We start from the raw sequence: 21,572 nt of genomic DNA, 5'->3' as shown, positions 1-21,572 counted from the left end.
TTTATGATAACTACAAGGAAGACCGCTTGATAACCAACATGACGGATTCGTATTACAAGGAAGTATATGGTAAATAAGGAAGCATATTATATTCATGTAGAGACCCAGTTGTTCTAAACGGGTCTCCTAGTATGTTTTGTTTTGTTTTTTGTTTTGTTTTTTAAATTCGCATCAATATGTTAGTGAAGTAAATGGATAGCATGCACATATTTTCAAGTTAAATGTACGTATCTTCATAGCGGTGGTATTAAATTTGTTTTTGTACAGAAAGAAATAGTATTATGTATATAGATTATTACATGGCAATTTTTATATAACATCCTATATTAGCTAGAGGTCGCGGTATATTAGCCAGAGAGCCGTCAGGCTCGAGGGCTGATATAAAGCGACCGAGGGCTAATATAGGATGCGATATAAATATTGCCATGTTATGATTTTTATATCATATACTTAAAGAAAATATTAAAGAAACAATAAAAACATCATGTGATGAATGATTATTGTTAACAAATTGCTCCATGTCTATACATTCCATATCTGTTAAACTTCCATGAACATTTTGCGCCAGCTGTATGTATACCAGGGTCGCTTTCCATAAACGTTGCCTCGCCGGCAACGTTATCGGGAAACGGTGACGTTAATGGAACGGTTGGCAACGTCGCAATGCTCCAACGAGGACGATTGCTCCTTAAAACTGATACTTATCTTAAAATTTGATCCAGAAATTTTGGCTATTTGCAGTTCTAATGTATTTCACTGGAAATACTGGTTTTGTAGAATATGATAACCTGGACGCCATATTGTTTCCTAATCGGCAACGGTATATTGCGTTGCCACAATCGCTCGCCGGCGACGCGTGTTCCACCAATCGGCAAATCCGGCGATGCCGGTTAAATGGAAAGCACCCTAGGTTGACGTCGATGTAACTTTTTGACGTCATACTTGGAGATCGGATTTGAACGACGCATATCGAACTCTACGTCATAATAGCCGATGATTAACGGAAAGGGGTGTGATATAACATCCGAAGATTGCCGGAGAGGGGTGTTATATAAATCTTATATCACACTCCTAGGGTTTATATCACACGGGTAGGCAAAATTTCTGTTTATATCGCACAGGACGGAAAAGGGTATATTTTCTAAAAGTATACGATATATGTTTCTCTGCACTCTTTTTTTCTTTCAGTAGAACGTACCTGGTATTATGTATGCTTATGCATTACTATACAGCCATCGAAAACTATTGCCATACTTTTGATACTGAAATTATATTTTCTGAAGTGTACAGTTTAAAGACACTAAAATTACAATCAGTAAAAAATATAAGCAACATCGTGCATGATACTATACATCACATACTGGTGAATGGTATTAATAGCAATATTAACTTTTCGCCATGTCCCACGTTTTTTACGATATGGTTTTGATAAGTTTGTCCGCTTTTCCTTTAGTTCTGTTTATGTCACAAAAGACCAAATGCCATCAACACGACCCCCTTGGAAAATGTATTTATAAAACATGCACATATGTTTATAGTTAGACTCAATTAACATGAACACTGAAATAAACAATTACATTTCTTAGCGTGAGAGTTGTTCTTCAACATGTACAAAATTTCAGCAACGATGTTTTTGTCTTTAGAAGTTGAGTCGTACATATAAAATGTATTTAGTCGTCCTAATATATTCTTTGTATATCTATTTAAACTTATTTTATTTGTATTTATAAAATCGGCTGTGAATTACAGAGACTTAACTTTGCTATGACCAGGTACTGAATGTTAAAAATTACAAGCTTACAACTTATAAAGAAAATAAAAGATGAATTACAACATGATACTGTAAATGAAACTGTTTACTTACCTGTGAACATTTTCTACTGAGAGATTATTGTCTTTCTAAATATATTATCGTTAACCAGACAGAAAGATTTTCCTTCAAAACCACGTCACCACTTTGGAAAAGGAACTAGACATCTGCAGAGGTAGGTTGCATTTATGTGCATTTGTCTTTAATCATAATACAGTTATGCTAAAATGTTTATTTTCCTTAGATTGGGTATAATTTCTATTAAAAATCAAATTTTGTTTGCAAAAGTGAGTATTAAAAGAGATTATGCGAGATATATAAAAAAATATAAATGTATGTGCACCGTACTCCTTGAAATTAACCGGAATACAAAACAGCACATTGATAATCAATGGCTTAAAATATAGCCCATTGTTTTTTGAAACAATGGTTAAATTCAAAAAGTGGAAATACATATGTAAAAAGCAAACCAGAACAATGATTGCACCAACATTTGATTATCACTTAATGTAAATGAAGAGACAGTATAATAAAGCAACAGGTTATATACAATCAAACAATTTAAGAAATAAAAGTTGTTTCTTATCATGTCTTATTTTTATGAGGGAAAATAAGGAAGAAATGAGTTTCATTTGCTTCAATAATTATCTAAGTTGCATATTAATGTAATCTATTGGCATGTCAACAGAGATAAGTTACATGTCAACATTAATAAGTTGTATATAGAAATATTTATCTTGCATGTCAACATCAAAGTAGCTTACATCAAGAATGTTAGAAGTCACGTTTTGGCGATTTTTTTTATACTAAATGAGATTGTTTTTATATTTGTTTTCTGTAGCAATTTTCTGTATATGCCATTTTGTAATGTCAACAATAGGCACATTGATATACTGATTTCTCATATCAATATAACTAAGTTGCATATCGACATAAAACATTTGCCTGTCAACATTAATGAATGGAGTCAACGTAGATAAGTTGCATTTTGACCTAACCAAGTTGCATGTCAATTTATGTAAGTTGCATTAGTTGACATAACTAAGATTCATGTCAACATATATAAGTTGCATGTCAACATAAATAAGTTGCATGTCAACATACATATTTATCTAGCATGTCAACATAATTATGTTGCAACTAACTTTTTGTTGGAAGTCAGGTATTGGCGCTGCTTGATGTAATTTGATATATTTTTAATAATTCTTCTCTTATTGCAATTTTCTTGCAGACCAACATAATTATGTTGCATGTCGACATAAATGTCCTGCATGCCAACATATTTTTCTCGCATTTCGACATATCTCATCGAAAAAAAAAATTCCACATAAGGGGCAGAAGTATGCCAAGACAATTTTGTATATGATTCTTTAAGCTAATTTCATTACGGTACTTGTTACACAGGTGAGCCATAATACCGATTGACTCTTGTTTTATGTTTTAATTTGGCATTTAAGATTAAACAAGAGGCCAATTGGCCTTAACGGTCACCTGAGTAGCATATAACCCATACACAAACTTGTCGAGGAGACTCATATATGCATCTAATTAATTAAGTTTCATTCTGGAGTAGAAAAATTATAAATTTGTAATGACGACCATCTCCCTGCCTGAAATCTTTCAAAAAGAACTGTGAAACCTATAACTTTGGCGAAAAACTTAAAGATCTGGTCTACAAAATCATGAATTCAGTTTTCCTTTCAGGTGTGTGGGAGTAAAGAAGATAATGTTTTAACATTATATGCATTAAAACCTAAACATCCATTTTGGCTCTGCCCTAGAGTCAAAAACCATACTCCAGGGGACATGAAAATTAAAATTTCAGTAGAGGACTTCCTGGTAAACATAATTATAAGTCTGTTATTTATACACATGAGTGAGAATGGAGAAGAAAATTAAACATATGCATTACCACAATATATTCCTAACCAAGGGGTCATGAATTTCATTATTTTGGTAGAGAAATTCATGGACATTATAACCAGGCAATTAGTTTTTAACAAATATATATGGGAGTAGAGAAGAAGATTATCTAAGATTTATTAAATTTTTACTATATGGCCAATTTGGTCCCACCCAAGAGCCTGAACCCCTCATCCAGGGGTCATGAATTTCACAATTTAGGTAGAGAGCCTCATGGACATCATAATCAGGTATTCAGTTTTTAACAAATATATATGGGAGTAGAGAGGAAGAATTTTTTTAAGATTTAATACATTTTAACTATATGGCCATATTGGCCACACCCTAGAGCCAGAACCCCTGTCCCAGGGGCCATGAATTTCACAATTTTGGTTATGGGCTTCATGGACATTATAACTATGCAACCAGTTTTTTCCTCACATGTGTGGGAGTAGAGAAGAAGAATTTTGAAAATTTGGTGTGTTTTTTTTTTGCATATCCGGCCCTACATGTGGCGCCCCAGTGGGTGGTAAAGCTGTGATTTTTTCAATTTAGATTCCTCTTACCATAGAGATGTCTCACACTAAAAATGGTAACAATCAGTCCTGTAGTATTTAAAAAGATTTTAAAAATGTAAAATTGTTAACGCACGACGACGGAAGAAAACGAATAGCAATAGGTCACCTGAGTTTACTCAGGTGCATAAAAAAGTTCTTGATTAATATATCAAAAAAGTAAAATACAATTACCATAATAAGGGAATTCAAAATTTTTGAGAAAAAAATGTTTTAGCTTTAAAAAAGTTGTTAATGCTAGTATTAGTCTTCAGATGATATTCAAGAATTTGCAATACGTTTTAGGATCCAATTGTTCTTTTTCTATTTTAAACGTAATTTTAATAACTATTTTTGTAGTTTATAATAATTTATACGTTGCTTGAAATAGAAGTGTTGTGTGTGTAATTTCCAATAATTAAATTTTCCCCGTTTTTTTCAAGGTTCTTTTATACTAGAAGACGTTTTCTATGCATTTAAAACACAATGTCATTTGAAAATAATGTTCATGTGTCTTAGGCATAACGAACTCGACCCATGAACCATGAAAAATGGCCTAGTCTCAAAATATTATGATTTTGTTATATGTTGTTCTCTGGAATGTCTACTTTTAGGATCTGTTTTCTTTTTTTAATGGCGTCAATATTTTTCTCCAATGACGACTTCAAAGTTGGTGTCATAATTTTGTACAATTGCCCGTCGTAACGTCATGCCTATATATACATGTAAATGTATTATATTTGGTAAGACAAAAACGTTAGCAAGTGGGTCGAGTTCTTTGTTTTGTAATTTATATTTTTTGCAGATAAAAAAGCTAAAAAAAAATAATAAAAATAAAATAATTAAATAAACCGTGATCTGTTTTGAATACGCGCTCCATTTTATAAACAAAAAATACATATCAAATACACGTATTTAGCGTTCGTTATTTTGTCAATTATATTTTATTGATATCATGCTTATTTTTATTAAATATATGCATCTGCTGAAACCTTAAATCACGACCTCCTTCTTCTGGTCTAGGTTTATCATTAGATAACAGTGATTCTTTAATCATTCAAAAATGCATGTGTGCCTTCTTTGTTGCATTAAGCAATATAAGCTATCGTGTTTTTCTTTGACTAAGGTTACTTTTAACTTATTTTTCCATTTTATGTGTGAATCAGCGATTTCAAAAACGTCAAAAAGAGTATAGCCATTTTTGACACATAGACAGTAATCCTTTAAATACTGTTGATAACATATCCCTATCATTTGTTTCACGAAATGAGATCGCAATTATTTGTTTCACAAAATGATATTGTTAGATATATTGCTACTACATGAGCTATTTAGCTATTTTGGACTTATATTGGGATCGTTCTAAAAATATGAAAAGCCTAATATGAAATGGGACGAGGGAAGGGTCTAGCCTAAAAAAATATTATTTCTGTTAATATGTTGTAAACATTTAAAAATTCAAAAAATGCTGAGGGCTTTAAATTGTCGAGCAAGAACAACAAATAAATTCAACTTTAACATTGCATGAAAAGAAGTTTGAAGTGTTAATTGCTTTTTTGCTCATCTGAGCTGAAAGCTGAATTAAGCTTTTTTGATCAAAATTTAATTTGTCCGCTTTTTGTCGGCGTTCTCGTTGGTGTAAACGTTCACATTTTCATCAACTTCTCAAGAACCACAAAGCAGAATTGATCCAATCTTAGAACAAAACATCACCGGCTGAGGAGGAGTCAAGGTTGTTCAAATAAAGGGCCAGACCCTTTTAAAGGGAAGATAAATAAGAATTATTGAAAAAAATTTGGCATTTTTCAAAAATCGTCCTCTCAAAAACTATTAAGCCAAAAAGTTGTAACTTGTATGGAAGTATCCTCCGGGAGTATAGATTCAAGTTTGTTCAAATCATGGTCCCTGGGGATAGGGTGGGACCAAACTGGGGGGGGGGGGGGTGTTGATTTTTAAATAAGAATGTGTAAAAACAATCTTTAAAATTTCTTCTCAATTCTTATTTAGCTAGAAAATCATAAACCTGTGTGGAGGCATCCTCAGGTAGTTAAGATTCAGGTTTGTTCAAATAATGCCCCCGGGGTTAGGGTGGGGCCACAATAGGGGAATAATTTTTACATAGGAATATATATTTAGAAAAATCAATAAAAATGTTCTGCTAAAAAAACTATTAGGTCAGAGAAACTCAAATTTGAGTGAAAACATCATCAGATTGTAAATAGAGTGGATTGATGTTTGTTCGAATCATGGGCTCCTGGGTCATGGTGTGCCACAATGGGGGATGAAATTTTACATACGAATATATAGAAAACAATCTTTAAAATCTTCTTCTTAAAAACAATTAGGCCAGGAAATTTCAAATCTAAGTGAAAGCAACCTCAGATAGTTAAAATTCAAGTTTATTTAAATCATAGTCTATATGTATATTTGTAGCAAAAATGATCTAGATTTCATTAAATATCGTTTCATAATTATGCCTCCTTCGAAGAAGGGAGGGCATATTGCTTTGCTGCTGTCTGTCGGTCGGTCGGTCGGTCGGTCCACCAACAGTTTCCGTTCATTTTCTTTGCAAAGGATAAACATATTGAAATGAAATTTGGTATACAGGTTAATCATGATACCGTATAACGGGTAATTTTTACTGCTGTGATTTTTTACGAATTTGTCATAAAATAGTGTTTCTCTTGTGATATGACCAAATCCAAGATTTTCTTTAACCAATCTGCCATTCATCAAAGCTGTTCTGATTGACTTTATGCTTCTGTGAACACTGGATTTGGAAATATTAAACAATGTAGAGAGAATGCGGTTGGAGTCCCCTCCCCGAAGTTTCATCAACAAGATGGCCAGGCTTGTACGAACCGATTTTGCAGGGGTTGATCGGACTTTGGTATCTTCAACATAAGTGAGCAAATCTTGAAATGAAGCTTTGGATATCCTAAGAAGGTCCACATATTCTGTGTCAGTAAGACTATCACTGTTGTCAAAATCCAGTCTTGTTTTTTCTATTCTCAATACTTCAGAACACAAAAACTTGATTAGCTGAGTAATTGATCTCTTGTTGAAAGTGGTGGTATCTGCTATTGGGTTCAGCTCATTGATGTTTTGCTGAAGATGGTTCGGACATCAGCGAGATCCAGCTTGAATGATAATCTCCTCAGAAAGAAAGATACGATGCCTTACATCCACTGGAACGACGACTAATTTCGGCCCTGGACGTTTACAAATGCAGCACAAAGCGTGTCCCCTTGATGTACATGGAAAAGGCAGTGTAACAGAAGGTGGGCTAAAAGGAGGTGCTGGAAGCACTTCTGGCCTACCTTGATCTTGTGTTTTGGCATGCTTTGTGTGCTCCTTTTGTCTTAGATGGTAGTAGCACATACATCTGCATTTGTTGCATAGATAATCATTGTCACTTTGTGTTCTTCCAGAAAGCTCTGTTATGACGGCCCTACATTTCTTTGGAACACCGTGTCTGTCTTTTTGTTGCACTCTTCTAGGGCAATTAAAGCAGCTGTAAAACTTGTTTGCAGAACTTGACATCTGAAATAATAGGAAAACAATTCAGGTTTTTTTCTTTAAAAAAGTATATACCGGTATGTAAAATACATGATTTGATTAACAATTTTTATCCTTGTGTTATAAGTGAAATTTTAAAATATATGTGTCTGAAGAAATAGAATTTGATATTTTAAAAAATGCAAAGGGCTAAATGTGCATGAGGATCTCTAGGTTTCAGAATTTCATGTGCTAAAACTTCTTGCCAAAATAAAATATCATTTGGACCCCCACCCCCTCCCGCCAGGAAAAAAGTTTTCTGGATCAATGCAGGGGCTGTATACTAACATAATATTGATAAAAAATAAGAGCTGATATAAATGAATGTGCAGTTACAATATATCGATAATTTGATATGGATTTTTTTTAGATGTTAAACTATATTGAAAAAAATATATATGCTACTATAAAAAAAAAAAAATTATTATTGCATATTTTATTTTTTTACTGTTGCTAAATGTTGATGATTATTATACATATTTATGATTCGTTTGTTATCCAAATTTCCCTATTCGTACAACATACAGTTTTTGAAGAGATTGACCACATTGATAATGTGTTTGTATTTGAAAGGGGCAATTATTACATTAAGAGTTGTTGCCCTTTAACGCCCGCTTGAAAGGTATTATATGCCAGTTTTGGACTAAAAAAATGTTTAACCTTCTATTTTGAAATAACTATATTAATTCTTGTACACAAATTAATTGAATTTATCTGTTTGATAATTTCCAAATTTCTATTTTTTAAGAAAGGATAAACTTTTTTCTTTAAAAACTATGTACAATTACAATTGTTAAAACATAAAATTCAAAACATATCGGGTGAATGTCTCTCTAAATATAGCAACAATAAAAACCCATATACATGTAGCACGAGTCGGTAGAAACGCGGAGGCTGGTATTTTTATTTTAAAAGCCCTTTTAAATATACGTATGAGTTACCCAATCATTAGATATGATAAAGTACCCGCAACGCTATTTTTTACAATCATATCCTATCGTATCGTGTATCAATCCTATCGTATCGTGCGTGTATACTGTTCTATCGTGCGTTAATTCTATCCTATCGTGCGTGTATACTGTTCTATCGTGCGTTAATCCTATCAAGTTTATCGTTTAATTTCAACAATTCTTCCGTTTATCCTATCGTGCTAATCGTTTCTTGCCTTTTCATAAGCAAGTAAATTGATTACTAAGTTGCAACTCGTTCGGTGCGCCGTATACGAATATTTATCTAACAAGAATTGTAAAATCCTATCCAACATTCCGTCAGGATACTAATTTTTAATTTTTTTGGATCAAAATTAACCAATATTATATGTAAATCATATCTGTTAACATTGAAAATGAAAAACGAAGTTCTTAGGAACAAGGTAACATATTTACCTGTATATCAAATATATCAAATCGTACGCAGAGTGAATACCTGCGTAAACATTAACTTTTATGCAATATAATTTTGTTGCATCATATTTTACAGAAACAAAACTATTTATGATATAATTTATATTTAATTAAAACTCGAGCTGTATTTTGAACCCGTTATTTTTCGTTTGATATTTGATTTCAGGCTGAAATGTTCTCGGCAATCAGCTAGGGTGTGTGGTTAACAAATCGTACGCGGAATGTGTATATGCGTAAATATTTTTTTAACTTGTCTGTAATAATTCGTTTTTAATGCATCATTTTCTTATACAGAAAGAAATGCACTTATGATATATTTTATATTTACTTTATACAAGAGTTGGATTTATATAATTAAACCCGCTATTTTCCGAGTGATTTAATCTCGGGCTGAAATATTTGCGGCGATCGGCTAGGGTGTTCGGTGATGAAAACAATTTTAACAATACAGCAAATTTATTGATCATTAAAGCTCATACTTTTAGTTGAAAAAAATTAACAAGTCATTTTTATACGTTCTATAAATGATGCAGCGATGATTAACAACTCGGCAATTGTTACTAAAAAGAAATTCCACGTAAATCTTTATTTGTACGAGTTCTCTCTCAAATTCTGACATTATCAGTTTGTTGGTAAATATCGTTTAAAGCGATCATACGTTTATCATGAACATCGTTTATCCTTTCCTATCGTGTATCAATCCTATCATATCGTGCGTGTATACTGTTCTATCGTGCGTTAATCCTATCCTTTCGTGCGTGTATACTGTTCTATCGTGCGTTAATGCTATCCTATCATGCGTGAATCCTATCCTATCGTTTATCTTGTAAAAAATAACGTTGCAGTTACTGTACAATATTAATTAGATTCATATATGTAACGTGACAGAACTGCCTATTAAACGTTCAATACTTGTGTCGATATTTTACGCTTTAATCTGTTTATGAACGGGACCAATAATGAAAGAACGTTATAAAACACTCACCTTTACGATGTTTTTATTCTGAAGTCTGTCAATCTTAAAAGTTACAATCGCTCTACATATTTTCGTGACGTTTACTCTCAAAAGTTGCGAACAGACGAATTTTCACGTGCCGATCATTTTATTTGATTTGATTTTTTTCAACATGAGCACACTCGTTACTGCAAAATATTTTCATTGAAATTGGTTTCTGAGACATTGAAGTTTGTGTTACTTATTTAATTTTTTGCAGTAACGGCTGTGCTGTATCTGCAAATGAAGTTTAATTATGCTATTTTTGGTTGTTTTTCCGGAAAATCTCAAATTACGGAAAGGTTTTGAATTTAGTTTGACAACATCAACATCCGGTTGAAAAAAAGTGTTACGCATGCGAAAAGGGTATGTGCTGTAGACTGATATTTACCACCGAGATTTGTCCAAAAACCCCGTTCATAATTTTCATATTTGGTAGGCCAAAAACGTTAGCAAGTGGGTCGAGTTCTTTGTTTTGTAATTTATATTTTTTGCAGATAAAAAAGCTAAAAAAAGTAACAAAAATTAAAAAATTTAAATAAACCGTGGTCTGTTTTGAATACGAGCTCCGTTTTATAAACAAAAAATATATATCAAATACACGTATTTAGCGTTCGTTATTTTGTCAATTATATTTTATTGATATCATGCTTATTTTTATTAAATAGATGCATCTGCTGAAACCTTTACATCACGACCTCCTTCATCTGGTCTGGGTTTGTCATTAGGTAACAGTGATTTTTTAATCATTCAAAAATGCATGTGTGCCTTCTTTGTTGCATTAAGCAATATAAGCTATCGTGTTTTTCTTTGACTAAGGTTACTTTTAACTTATTTTCCATTTTATGTGTGAATCAGCGATTTCAAAAACATCAAAAAGAATATAGCCATTTTTGACACATAGACAGTAATCCTTTAAATACTGTTGATAACATATCCCTATCATTTGTTTCACGAAATGAGATCGCAATTATTTGTTTCACAAAATGATATTGTTAGATATATTGCTACTACATGAGCTATTTTGGACTTATATTGGGATCCTTCTAAAAATATGAACAAGCCTAATATGAAAATGGGACGAGGGAAGGGTCTAGCCTAAAAAAAATATTATTTCTGTTAAAATGTTGTAAACATTTAAAAATTCAAAAAATGCCGAGGGCTTTAAATTGTAGAGCAAGAACAAAAAATAAATTCAACTTTAACATTGCATGAAAAGGAGTTTGAAGTGTTAATTGCTTTTTAGCTCATCTGAGCTGAAAGCTGATTTGAGCTTTTTTGATCAAAATTTAATTTGTCCGCTTTTTGTTGGCGTTCTCGTTGGTGTAAACGTTCACATTTTCATCAACTTCTCAAGAACCACAAAGCAGAATTGAACCAATCTTAGATCAAGCATCACCGGCAAAGGAGGAGTCAAGGTTGTTCAAATAAAGGGCCAGACCCTTTTAGAGGGAAGATAAATAAGAATTATTGAAAAAAAAATTGGTATTTTTCAAAAATCGTCTTCTCAAAAACTATTAGGCCAAAAAGCTGTAATCTGTATGGAAGTATTCTCAGAGAGTATAGATTCAACACAGGATGAATGACCATCTTTAAGTCCTCCTTAAAGATAGCTTAAAGGTGTTTAAAGGTAGCTTAAAGACGATCTTTAAGCCCCCTTTAAGCTACCTTTAAGCTATAAGTATTGCTTAAAGGTGGCTTAAAGAAAGCGTAAAGGTGGCTTAAAGGCAGCTTAAAGACTATCTTTAAGCCACCTTTAAGGACAACTTATAGGTCCTTAATGTCCAAACTTCTTTAAGCCACCTTTAAGCCACCTTTAAGCTACCTTTAAGCCACCTTTAAGCCATTAAAAAAAATTAAATTCAATATTGTGCTTAATTTCCAACAAAATGTATTAACTTTATGAAAGAAAAGGTATTAAAACGGTTTTTGTTCTAGAAAGAAAAATGAAAAAAAAAACACAAAAAAAACCGTTCACGGCGAGAATTGAACCCGGGACCCTTAGCTTACTAGCATCACCACACATCCTCTGCGCCACGGCAACTTACATATATATGAGCGTTTTTATATCCTATATATCAGTGGATATTTAATCACTGTATTGAATGTGTTTACTTGAAAAGATTTTGACAAACCATTCAGTTTGTAACAATCAATTATATCTAATTTATAAATTACATGCATGCATGTATTTAGAATGAAATACGGAACTTGGTCTTCAGTGAACAAAAATATATTATACCTAAATGGAAACCGTTAGGTTCACTATAGTAGGCTTTCTTAGTTAATAAATTTAAACCGAGTAGATATACGTTCATCTAATTTATAGCTATAAAAATGTAAGAAAGAAAATGAAATCATTTCTTTTATTAAATGCATTGATACTATTAGGGTATTTGTTCAATTTCCCGCAATTTCCCGGTTTTCATGATCGCGGCGCCGTTCCAATATGTTTAAATATTTACATGTAATTGTATGTACATGTACATGATTTTTAAACTATCAATTCTATAACAAACAAAATTACCAATTACCGGTGACGTATTTACTGCATGTGGCAATTGCAAATGACTTGTACAGTACCGTCAACGCGGATCCCGTATTTGACCGCGCTCCCCCCGCGGTTATTTAATCCTTTCCGCGTTACACCATCGCGGTTAATTCATCGCGGTCCTCGCTGCAGCCATGTTTAAACCGCGGCGGTGTGACCTACCGTTGAACAAGGTGATCGGAGATTTTTACCTGTATGCTATTAGACAATAAGACGGCCACCTAACACTGAGAGTCATTATATACTAGCCATGTCTGATGTATTGTTTCCATTTCACATATTAAAATGATTACGTATTTTAATGCACGTTTTCAAAACTCCTTATCAATTATTTTAGAGATATTTTAATTAAAGAATCATCTGCATCCGAAATAATTTTCATGTAACTGTTGATATACCTAATATTTCAAAAATATTTAATCATTTTTATAATGTAATCTATATGACGGAGAGGGTTAGAACTATAATATATTATTTTTCGATTTTTTTATGATTTTAAACATTTCCGACTACAAAAATGTTTTAATCCATATCAGTTTTTAGCTCGTTTTACGGCACTCTCTCGATGCTCAAGACAATTAATCTAGTCCGTGACAGGCACATGCTACACGGAGAACGGAGTACCTACGGTCAACGGCATGATATGAAAATTTTACTCAACCCGTAAAATACTAAATTATATTGACATAATTTTATGTGAGTTCAATATGAAGCTACAACACAAATGTACATGTAGTATCAGCTGCGAATACCGTTTTACGTAACCGCCCCCTCCACCTCTTCAACGTTTTAATGACTGTGAAAGTACATGTAAATTGTACTTGACTTTAGTCCCAATTGTTTAACACAAAGGTGTGAAACCATCCCATTGACGGGAAATCACTCTACGCTTGAACGCACAGAATACACTGGTACATGTATATGAGACAGGTGGATAATCTGTGTAACGAGTGACCATAATGAATTGCATCTGTTTTTCAAACAATTTTACTAACAGTATTAACAATAAATAGTTATTCATTTTACTGGTATGTGTTTAACTGTTAAACGTGTTTAAGATGCACCGCCTCCGCAAAAAACCTAAAACCTTCAATATAGACTAAACGAGAGAGAGAGAGAGAGAGAGAGAGAGAGAGAGAGAGAGAGAGAGAGAGAGAGAGAGACTGTCAATACTCAAGACAATTAACCTAGTCCGTGACAAGCACACGCTACGCGGTGTACGTATACCATACGATCAACGGCAAAATATGAAAATTTTACTTTACCCTTAAAATATAAAAAGATATTGATATCATTTTATGTGTGTTGAATATGAAGCTACTACACATATGTCGTATCAGTGGCGAATTATAACATTTTTTGTACCCCCACCCCCTTTCCAACGTTTTAATGACTGTCAAAGTTAACTGTATTTGTCCTAATTGTTTTATACAAAGGTGTGAAACCATCGCACTGACAGGAAATCACTCTTCGCTTGAACGCACAGAATTCACGGGTATGAGGCAGGTGGATATTCATTGCAACAAGTGACAACCAGGAAATTACCCGTATATCAAACAATTTATCTAACAGTAACAATATATTATTGCTTCATTTTACTGCCTTCTTAAACTGTAAAAGGTGTTTAACATGTCTCTTCCCCCGAAAAGAGAGAGAGAAATAATTTTCTTTTTAAATAACGTTGTATACGAACAAAACTTCACAAACACAATATCAAGCATTAAATTAAACATCATGAACAGTGTTAAATACTTTATTGTTAGACAAACTTCTTTTTTTTCCTTTACCTGAAAACTAATAGAACGAAACTGTTTCCTTTATCAAGGAAGGAGCACGTGGTGCAGCTCGCGGGCTGATTTGATTGACAGGTGAAGCACGTGGACTCAGACTAAAACTGCATGATGGATTCAATCACAGTGTATACGGTCCCTATTCTTTTATGAATACTAAACTTAGGAAATTTTTATATTAGTATATTTCAAATGAATGCAGTGGCGTCGTGAGGGGGGGGGGGGGGGGGGGCGAAAGAGCATAACCCTCTCTCTCTCTCTCCTCTCTCTCTCTCCTCTCTCTCTCTCTCACATAAAGATCGTAGATAAAATCAAAATCGGCGACACTCAATCAAGAAGCCTCCTCTGTGAGATAGTTGTACGGTTAGACAAGGCCGTACGCAATTTGGAGATTTTCTTTTGTCTTGAATAGGTGTGAAAACCCCTAGAGCATGTCGTTTTCTACCCTAGGTTTGTTAATCACTATACACAGGAAATGATCGCGACTTATAATTAATATACACACTAAAGGAAATGTGTACAAAAATAGTAATTGGCATTTGAATTTTTTTAAGGTAACTCGAGATGTATGCATTTAATAACATGTACAACTTCCCATGTTGTTTTGTGATGTAACAACCTCATTCCATTTCATGTAAAGAAATGTCTATCTTCACGCACACCAGAACGATTAGCCATTGTTTTATGAAAATCACAGAATATAGTGTAAATATCTTTTCAGGGCAACACTTAGTTTAAAACTGAATACAACCCGTGCGATGTGAAAAATCATACAATTTTAATTCTGAGTACCTTTTTCCTTTGTGTTTTAATTAGGAGAACTGATTTTCCTTTGAACATTTAAGTGTGAGCATGTGTTTTTATAAGGCTACAACTAGTCGGTCTACAGAGCTGGTTGAAATCAATTTTCCGAACAAATTATAAAATTTTTATCAAAACAATGACGCTTGTTAGAGCAATTATAAGGACGTGATTTTCCGTAATATGAGCGATTAAACCACTTTTAAAATTTGAATGAATTTTTGACGGATTGATAGGATAAAAAGATAAAATGATATTGAAAATAAAAATATACATACCTGAATATTTATAAAGTAAAATATTTAATTTAAGTAAATAAGTCTTATTAATTTTACATTTTTTTTGTTAGATTTTAAAATTATAATTTAATCGTATATCGATACATGTATATCAATAAGTTGGTAAAGCATGATTTTTCAACCACCTGCGGGCATGGCTCATTTCACCTTGGATTGTACAGATAACAGCTTTAAATAATTAAAATTCAAATATTACCCCAGTATTACCAAATAAACAGCGAATATTAAAAAAAAATATTTACCTTCAAAACATGTGATTTTCTATAAAAGGATCATGATTATCTTTATGCATTTGTTAACTTACATTTATGTTTAATGCATGTTATATTTTTTTTTAATCGAGGGAGATAACTCGTGTTCCTTTTCGATACTTTTTAACACCTGTAATCGATCGTTCAAACCGCGGGGGTGTTGTCATTATGGGTGATTGAACCGCGGGGGCACGCGGTTTTTACCTGAGACAGGTGTTTAAACCGCGTTGCAATTTGGACCGCGGGGGTGCGCGGAAAATACGGGATCCGCGTTGACGGTACTGTACATACAATTGTATGATGTGCCAGGCCGGGTATATTTGACATATTTACCCTTATACATATATTTAAATAATCAACCCCTATTTATGATCACCGGTACATTAAATAATTAGCCTCAAGATTTTACTCTTACATACATGTATCGTTAATTTGTAGACGTAACATCTTTGAAACCCAGAACTAGGAAATAATACTTTGAAAATGAATTACAAATGTAAATTAACTTTTATTCACTAGACTTATCGTATACTCGTACATACTAAGATTCAACGCCTTTAGAAACCCTGACGTGCACCTGGGCACACGACACACCTGTTGTGTATATCTTGTATATTCTGTGTTAGTTCCAGGGGTTTTCTTAAGTTGGACAAACAATAGACTTTAATTAGATATACACAAACATGCACCTGGGCACACGACACAACTGCTGTGTATATCTTGTATATTCTGTGTTAGTTCCAGGGGTTTTCTTAAGTTGGACAAACAATAGACTCTAATTAGATATACACAAACGAACAAAACTATGTCTAGACAAACAAAGCAGTAATATCCTGCCCGATATAACAAAGGCAGTTGAGAGTCTTTTCATCTTTAACATGTATCTAGCAGTTAGAAATAATGAAAATTGGAAAAAAATACAAACCTTAAATCGATTAACAAATTAAATCATGCATTTTTGGTTCATTATCTTTATTTTGTTTAATAACCGGATGAACTGAGAGAGAGAGAGAGAGAGAGAGAGAGAGAGAGAGAGAGAGAGATTTTTTTCACCGATTAATTTATAATAGGAAACAAACATACTTTAATTAGTTTTATGCACATATTAAGATACAGAGACTGCGCTCATACCTACAATAATTTTGAAACCCCCAAAAAATTATAAAGAATTTTATAACGGCAATCTGTGTCAATCAGAGCGGTGCTGATGATAGCGATCTGTGTTTAATGGAGCGACGATTAAAACCGCCTGGAACACCCCCCCCCCCCCTTCCTTGGAAATTATATTATCACTCGGATGACCCCCTCCCATCTCTATAAAAGAGCTTTTGCATTTAATATATGTTTTTATTGTTCAGCTTGATCAATTTTGACTTAAAGGCCACTTAAAGACAGTGTAAAGGCAGTGTAAAGAGAGCGTAAATGCCACTTAAAGATGCTTAAAGGCGGCTTAAAGGTGGCTTAAAGGTAGCTTAAAGAAGTTTGGACATTAAGGACCTATAAGCACTTGCTTAAAGGTGACTTAAAGGCGGCTTAAAGGTTGTATAGCCTTTAAGCTCCTTTAAGTCACCTTTAAGCCACCTTTAAGGACTTGCTTAAAGATGGTTTTTCGCCCTGTGCAAGTTTTTTAAATCATGGTCCCTGGGGACAGGGTGGGACCAAACTGGGGTGGGGGGGGGGTGTTGATTTTCAAATAAGAATGTGTAGAAACAATCTTAAAAATTTCTTCTCAATAACTATTTGGCCAGAAAATCATAAACCTGTGTGGAGGCATCCTCAGGTAGTTAAGATTCAGGTTTGTTCAAATAATGCCCCCGGGGTTAGGGTGGGGCCACAATAGGGGAATAATTTTTACATAGGATTATATATTTAGAAAAATCAATAAAAATGTTCTGCTAAAAAAACTATTAGGTCAGAGAAACTCAAATTTGAGTGAAAACATCATCAGATTGTAAATAGAGTAGATCGATGTTTGTTCGAATCATGGTCTCCTGGGTCATGGTGTGCCACAATGGGGAATGAATTTTTACTTACGAATATATAGAAAACAATCTTTAAAATCTTCTTCTTAAAAACAATTAGGCCAGGAAATTTCAAATCTAAGTGAAAGCAACCTCAGATAGTGAAGATTCAAGTTTATTTAAATCAAAGTCTATATGTATACTGTAGAAAAAATGATCTAGATTTCATTAAATATCGTTTCATAATTATGCCTCCCTTCGAAGAAGGGAGGGCATATTGCTTTGCTGCTGTGGGTCGGTCGGTCGGGCGGTCGGTCGGTCCACCAACAGTTTCCGTTCATTTTCTTTGCAAAGGATAAACATATTGAAATGAAATTTGGTATACAGGTTAATCATGATACCGTATAACAGGTAATTTTTACTGCTGTGATTTTTTACGAATTTGTCATAAAAGAGTGTGATTTGAATTTTTACGCGTAATTTTTTTACGAATTGGACCTGTCCGTAAAAATTAATATCATCTGTCGTAAAAGGGGGGAAGATTTCACCGTGACTTTGTTAAAGTTAACACACATGCAAATCAGAAAATCGTTTTTCTGCTAACGATTCTTTATATTTATGATTGTGTTTATACATTTACCTTTATTTCATAAGTGATATACACTTTACTTAGTCCTATTTATCTTCATCATTGATGTACACCATGTGCTCGTCTCAGTTCGATTTACCGGGAAAAAAAGAAAGACAACTCCATTTCAAAAAAAAAAAATTCTCTCTCTTTTTCTTTCTCTCCCAACCAAAAAAGACATGTAGCTACTAACGTGGCATTATGCGTAGTTTTAAAAAATACTCAAGACTGAATAGAAAGATCTGAACTGTTATCACCACGTGACAAAAACGCTCAAATATACCTACATGTACAGCCGTCAGGGACTGAGCTGAAGGTCATGACCAATACTCTCATACGTACGATGTAGACAATTTACGTGCAGTGTTTTTTTTACTTCTGTGAACATTTACGGGTTTAATTTTTACGGTTTTATAAAACTCGTAAAAATTAGTAAAAATTAGCAGCACGTAAAAAATATCCATTATACGGTAATATCTAGATCAAGTTCGATATTGGGTACGATCAGGCAATTTTCGACAGAGTTATGGCCCTTGGACTTAGAAAAATTCGAGTTATTTGCAGTTTCCGCTCATTTTCTTCGCATAGGATAAACATATTGAAATGTAATTTATTATATACAAGTTTATCTTGATAATATCTAGATCAAGTTCGATATTGGGTTCGATCGAGCAATTTTCGACAGAGTTATGGCCCTTGGAATTAGAAAAATTCGAGTTATTTGCAGTTTCCGCTCATTTTCTTTGCAGAGGGTGCACATATTAATATGAAAGTTTGTATGCAGGTTTATCTAAATAATATCTAGGTCAGGTTTGATTTTGGGTATGATAGAGCAATTTCCGAAAGAGTTATGACCCCTTGGACTTAGATAAATTCCAAATATATGCAGTTTACGTTCAATTTCTTTGTGGATGTTTCCAAGGGAGGTGGGCACAAGTGTTTCACAAACATCTCTTGTTAATTTGTAGGATCTAGAGGAAAAGGATTTTTAGTTTTATTCATGAAACATTACAAGTCTACAACAAAGAATGTTTACGTTACATCAGAAAAAGAAGTTCAGATTAATATTACAACTTCCTCTCGTCTGGATCCATCATTAAAAATGCAGATTGACATGAATTTGAATATTCCTTCGAGTCATCATTTCATATTTCCGAAGGAAATTGAACTGAAGTACTTTGAAAAGGAATTTAAGTCAGTGTTGATAGAAACTTCCGATGACGTGTTTGTTGTTAGCTTAGATGGCCGCGATGCCTCTGCTGATGGAACAACAAACATACCAATACATAAACTATCTACACGATACGTAGTGATAACAGCACAGCCATTATCTCTAAAAAGCCAGCTGGCAGTGGCAGCACTGGAAAACAACACAAGAATTTCAGTAAGATTTCGAATGAAACAGAATACGTCAATAAAAATAGAAGGTAGCACATACTACAACGGTGACGCATTTATCTTTTCTCTTGATCGTTTTGAAACATATCAAATTGCGCATAGTACTGATTTAACTGGAACTTTCATCGAATCTTCGAATCCAATTGCAGCTTTCTCGGGAAACGATTGCACCGAATTTAATGGTGGGGGGTACTGTGATCATCTTTTGGAGCAATTACCTCCAACTGACACAATAGACAAAACTTATATAGTGCCTCCTAATTCGGATGGAAGGGACACTATAATACGCATTACAGCAACACATATGTCAGACGTATATTATATGATCGGGAATGTTATTCAAACAAGATTATTAGAGAGATACGATTTTTTCGACATCCGAATCTCAAGCAACCAATCGTGCTATATTAAGTCCACAGAACCCATCTTAGTAACCGGATTTGGCTTGCACTCAAATTCCTCAACGCTGGGTGATCCATCAATGACAATCGTACCGGGGATAAACCAATACCTGAACTACTACAAAATACCCATACCGACAGGCTATGTTCATAATGTTGTATCAATTATGATGAGAGAGTCCTCTAAAGCTTTCATCCGCATCAATGATGAACTACTTAATGCAGTAGAAAGCGTTTTTGAAGACAGCTTGTTAATTGGTAATATTTCATACAGTGTTGTTTCAATTCTAGTAGCACAGGGAGAGTTTAAAGCATTTACGTTGGACGGAGAACGTTTTGGAGTTATGGTGTCTGGAATTAGAAAAAACGAAGCGTACGGATTTTCCGGAAACTCTTTACTACCATAAGGAAACGTACTTATTATTTTTGTGCTTTAAGTAATGATGAATACCTGATGAACGTCATCTATTAAAATTATTAGCTAGGGAAAAGTTGCTGCTGTCAGTTGAAAGTCGCCCCAATTTGTTGCTGTGTAACACTAAAATATTGTAAAATACTTTAAATATATGATTTATCGATTCAACGTATCGCCAAAGTAGTACTAAAATATGATTATAAATGTTTAAGGATAACATTAATTTGAATAGAGAAGGTTTCTAGTTTTTATATTATACGTTTTTTAAACTAAAAAACAATCAGGATTAACATAAAATATTTTACAGTAGCAGACTGGTAACGATATAATATATGAATGTTTCGCTTGAAATTCTCAAATGAATATTTTTTAATGTTTTATGTATAGTTTTAAAAATGTGATTTTTCCTATTATTTTGTTATACCGCATCATCCCCCCCCAACCAACCAAAAAAAACCAAACAAACAAACAAAGAAAAACAAACAAACAAACAAACAAAAAGACCAAAAAAAAAAAAATATATAAAAAACAAAAACAAAAAAACAAAAGCATAAAAAAATAAAATACAAAAAAACAAAACAAAGAAAAAAACAACAAAAAAACAAAAACAAAAAAGCCTAAATCTAATTATTATTTTACCGGGAGAAAAGGTATTTGTAATCAATTATCTCATTAATAATTTTTAGCTTAACATTTTAATGTGCATGTTCTGTCTATGTATACTTGAATGTAGATTTCAGTATGAAATTATTTTAATTAATTATGATTGTTTTCGGAAGTTTTTACTTTTCCAAAACCCATAGCAACGACCATTGTTTGAAGCTAAACATCGCTCGTAAACAGGCATTGTCCGCCA

At 33.3% G+C, this 21,572-nt stretch overlaps 1 protein-coding gene across 1 annotated transcript; it reads left to right on the top strand.

Moving 5' to 3' along the window:
* Positions 1-23: 23 nt before the first annotated feature.
* On the top strand, positions 24-20,708 carry LOC128170778 (uncharacterized). The gene is made up of 4 exons (XM_052836550.1): positions 24-69; positions 1,923-1,985; positions 10,890-10,949; positions 19,471-20,708. Exons 1-4 carry the CDS (start codon positions 39-41, stop codon positions 20,706-20,708), a joined length of 1,392 nt encoding a protein of 463 aa, XP_052692510.1. The 5' UTR covers positions 24-38.
* The last annotated feature ends 864 nt before the right edge of the window (positions 20,709-21,572 follow it).

Source organism: Crassostrea angulata, chromosome 2, assembly GCF_025612915.1.
Source record: "Crassostrea angulata isolate pt1a10 chromosome 2, ASM2561291v2, whole genome shotgun sequence".
Taxonomy (NCBI): domain Eukaryota; kingdom Metazoa; phylum Mollusca; class Bivalvia; order Ostreida; family Ostreidae; genus Magallana; species Magallana angulata.
The sequence above is the reverse complement of the archived record's forward strand: the minus strand, read 5'-3'. Positions and strand labels throughout refer to the sequence as shown.

Bases quoted from the DNA above. Each gene is read 5' to 3' on its own strand.
- LOC128170778 (XM_052836550.1), top strand. From the start codon at position 39: ATGACGGATTCGTATTACAAGGAAGTATATG. The intron at 70-1,922 runs GTAAATAAGGAA...ATCGTTAACCAG, and splicing joins GTATTACAAGGAAGTATATG to ACAGAAAGATTTTCCTTCAA. The intron at 10,950-19,470 runs GTAACAGTGATT...GTTAATTTGTAG, and splicing joins TGGTCTGGGTTTGTCATTAG to GATCTAGAGGAAAAGGATTT.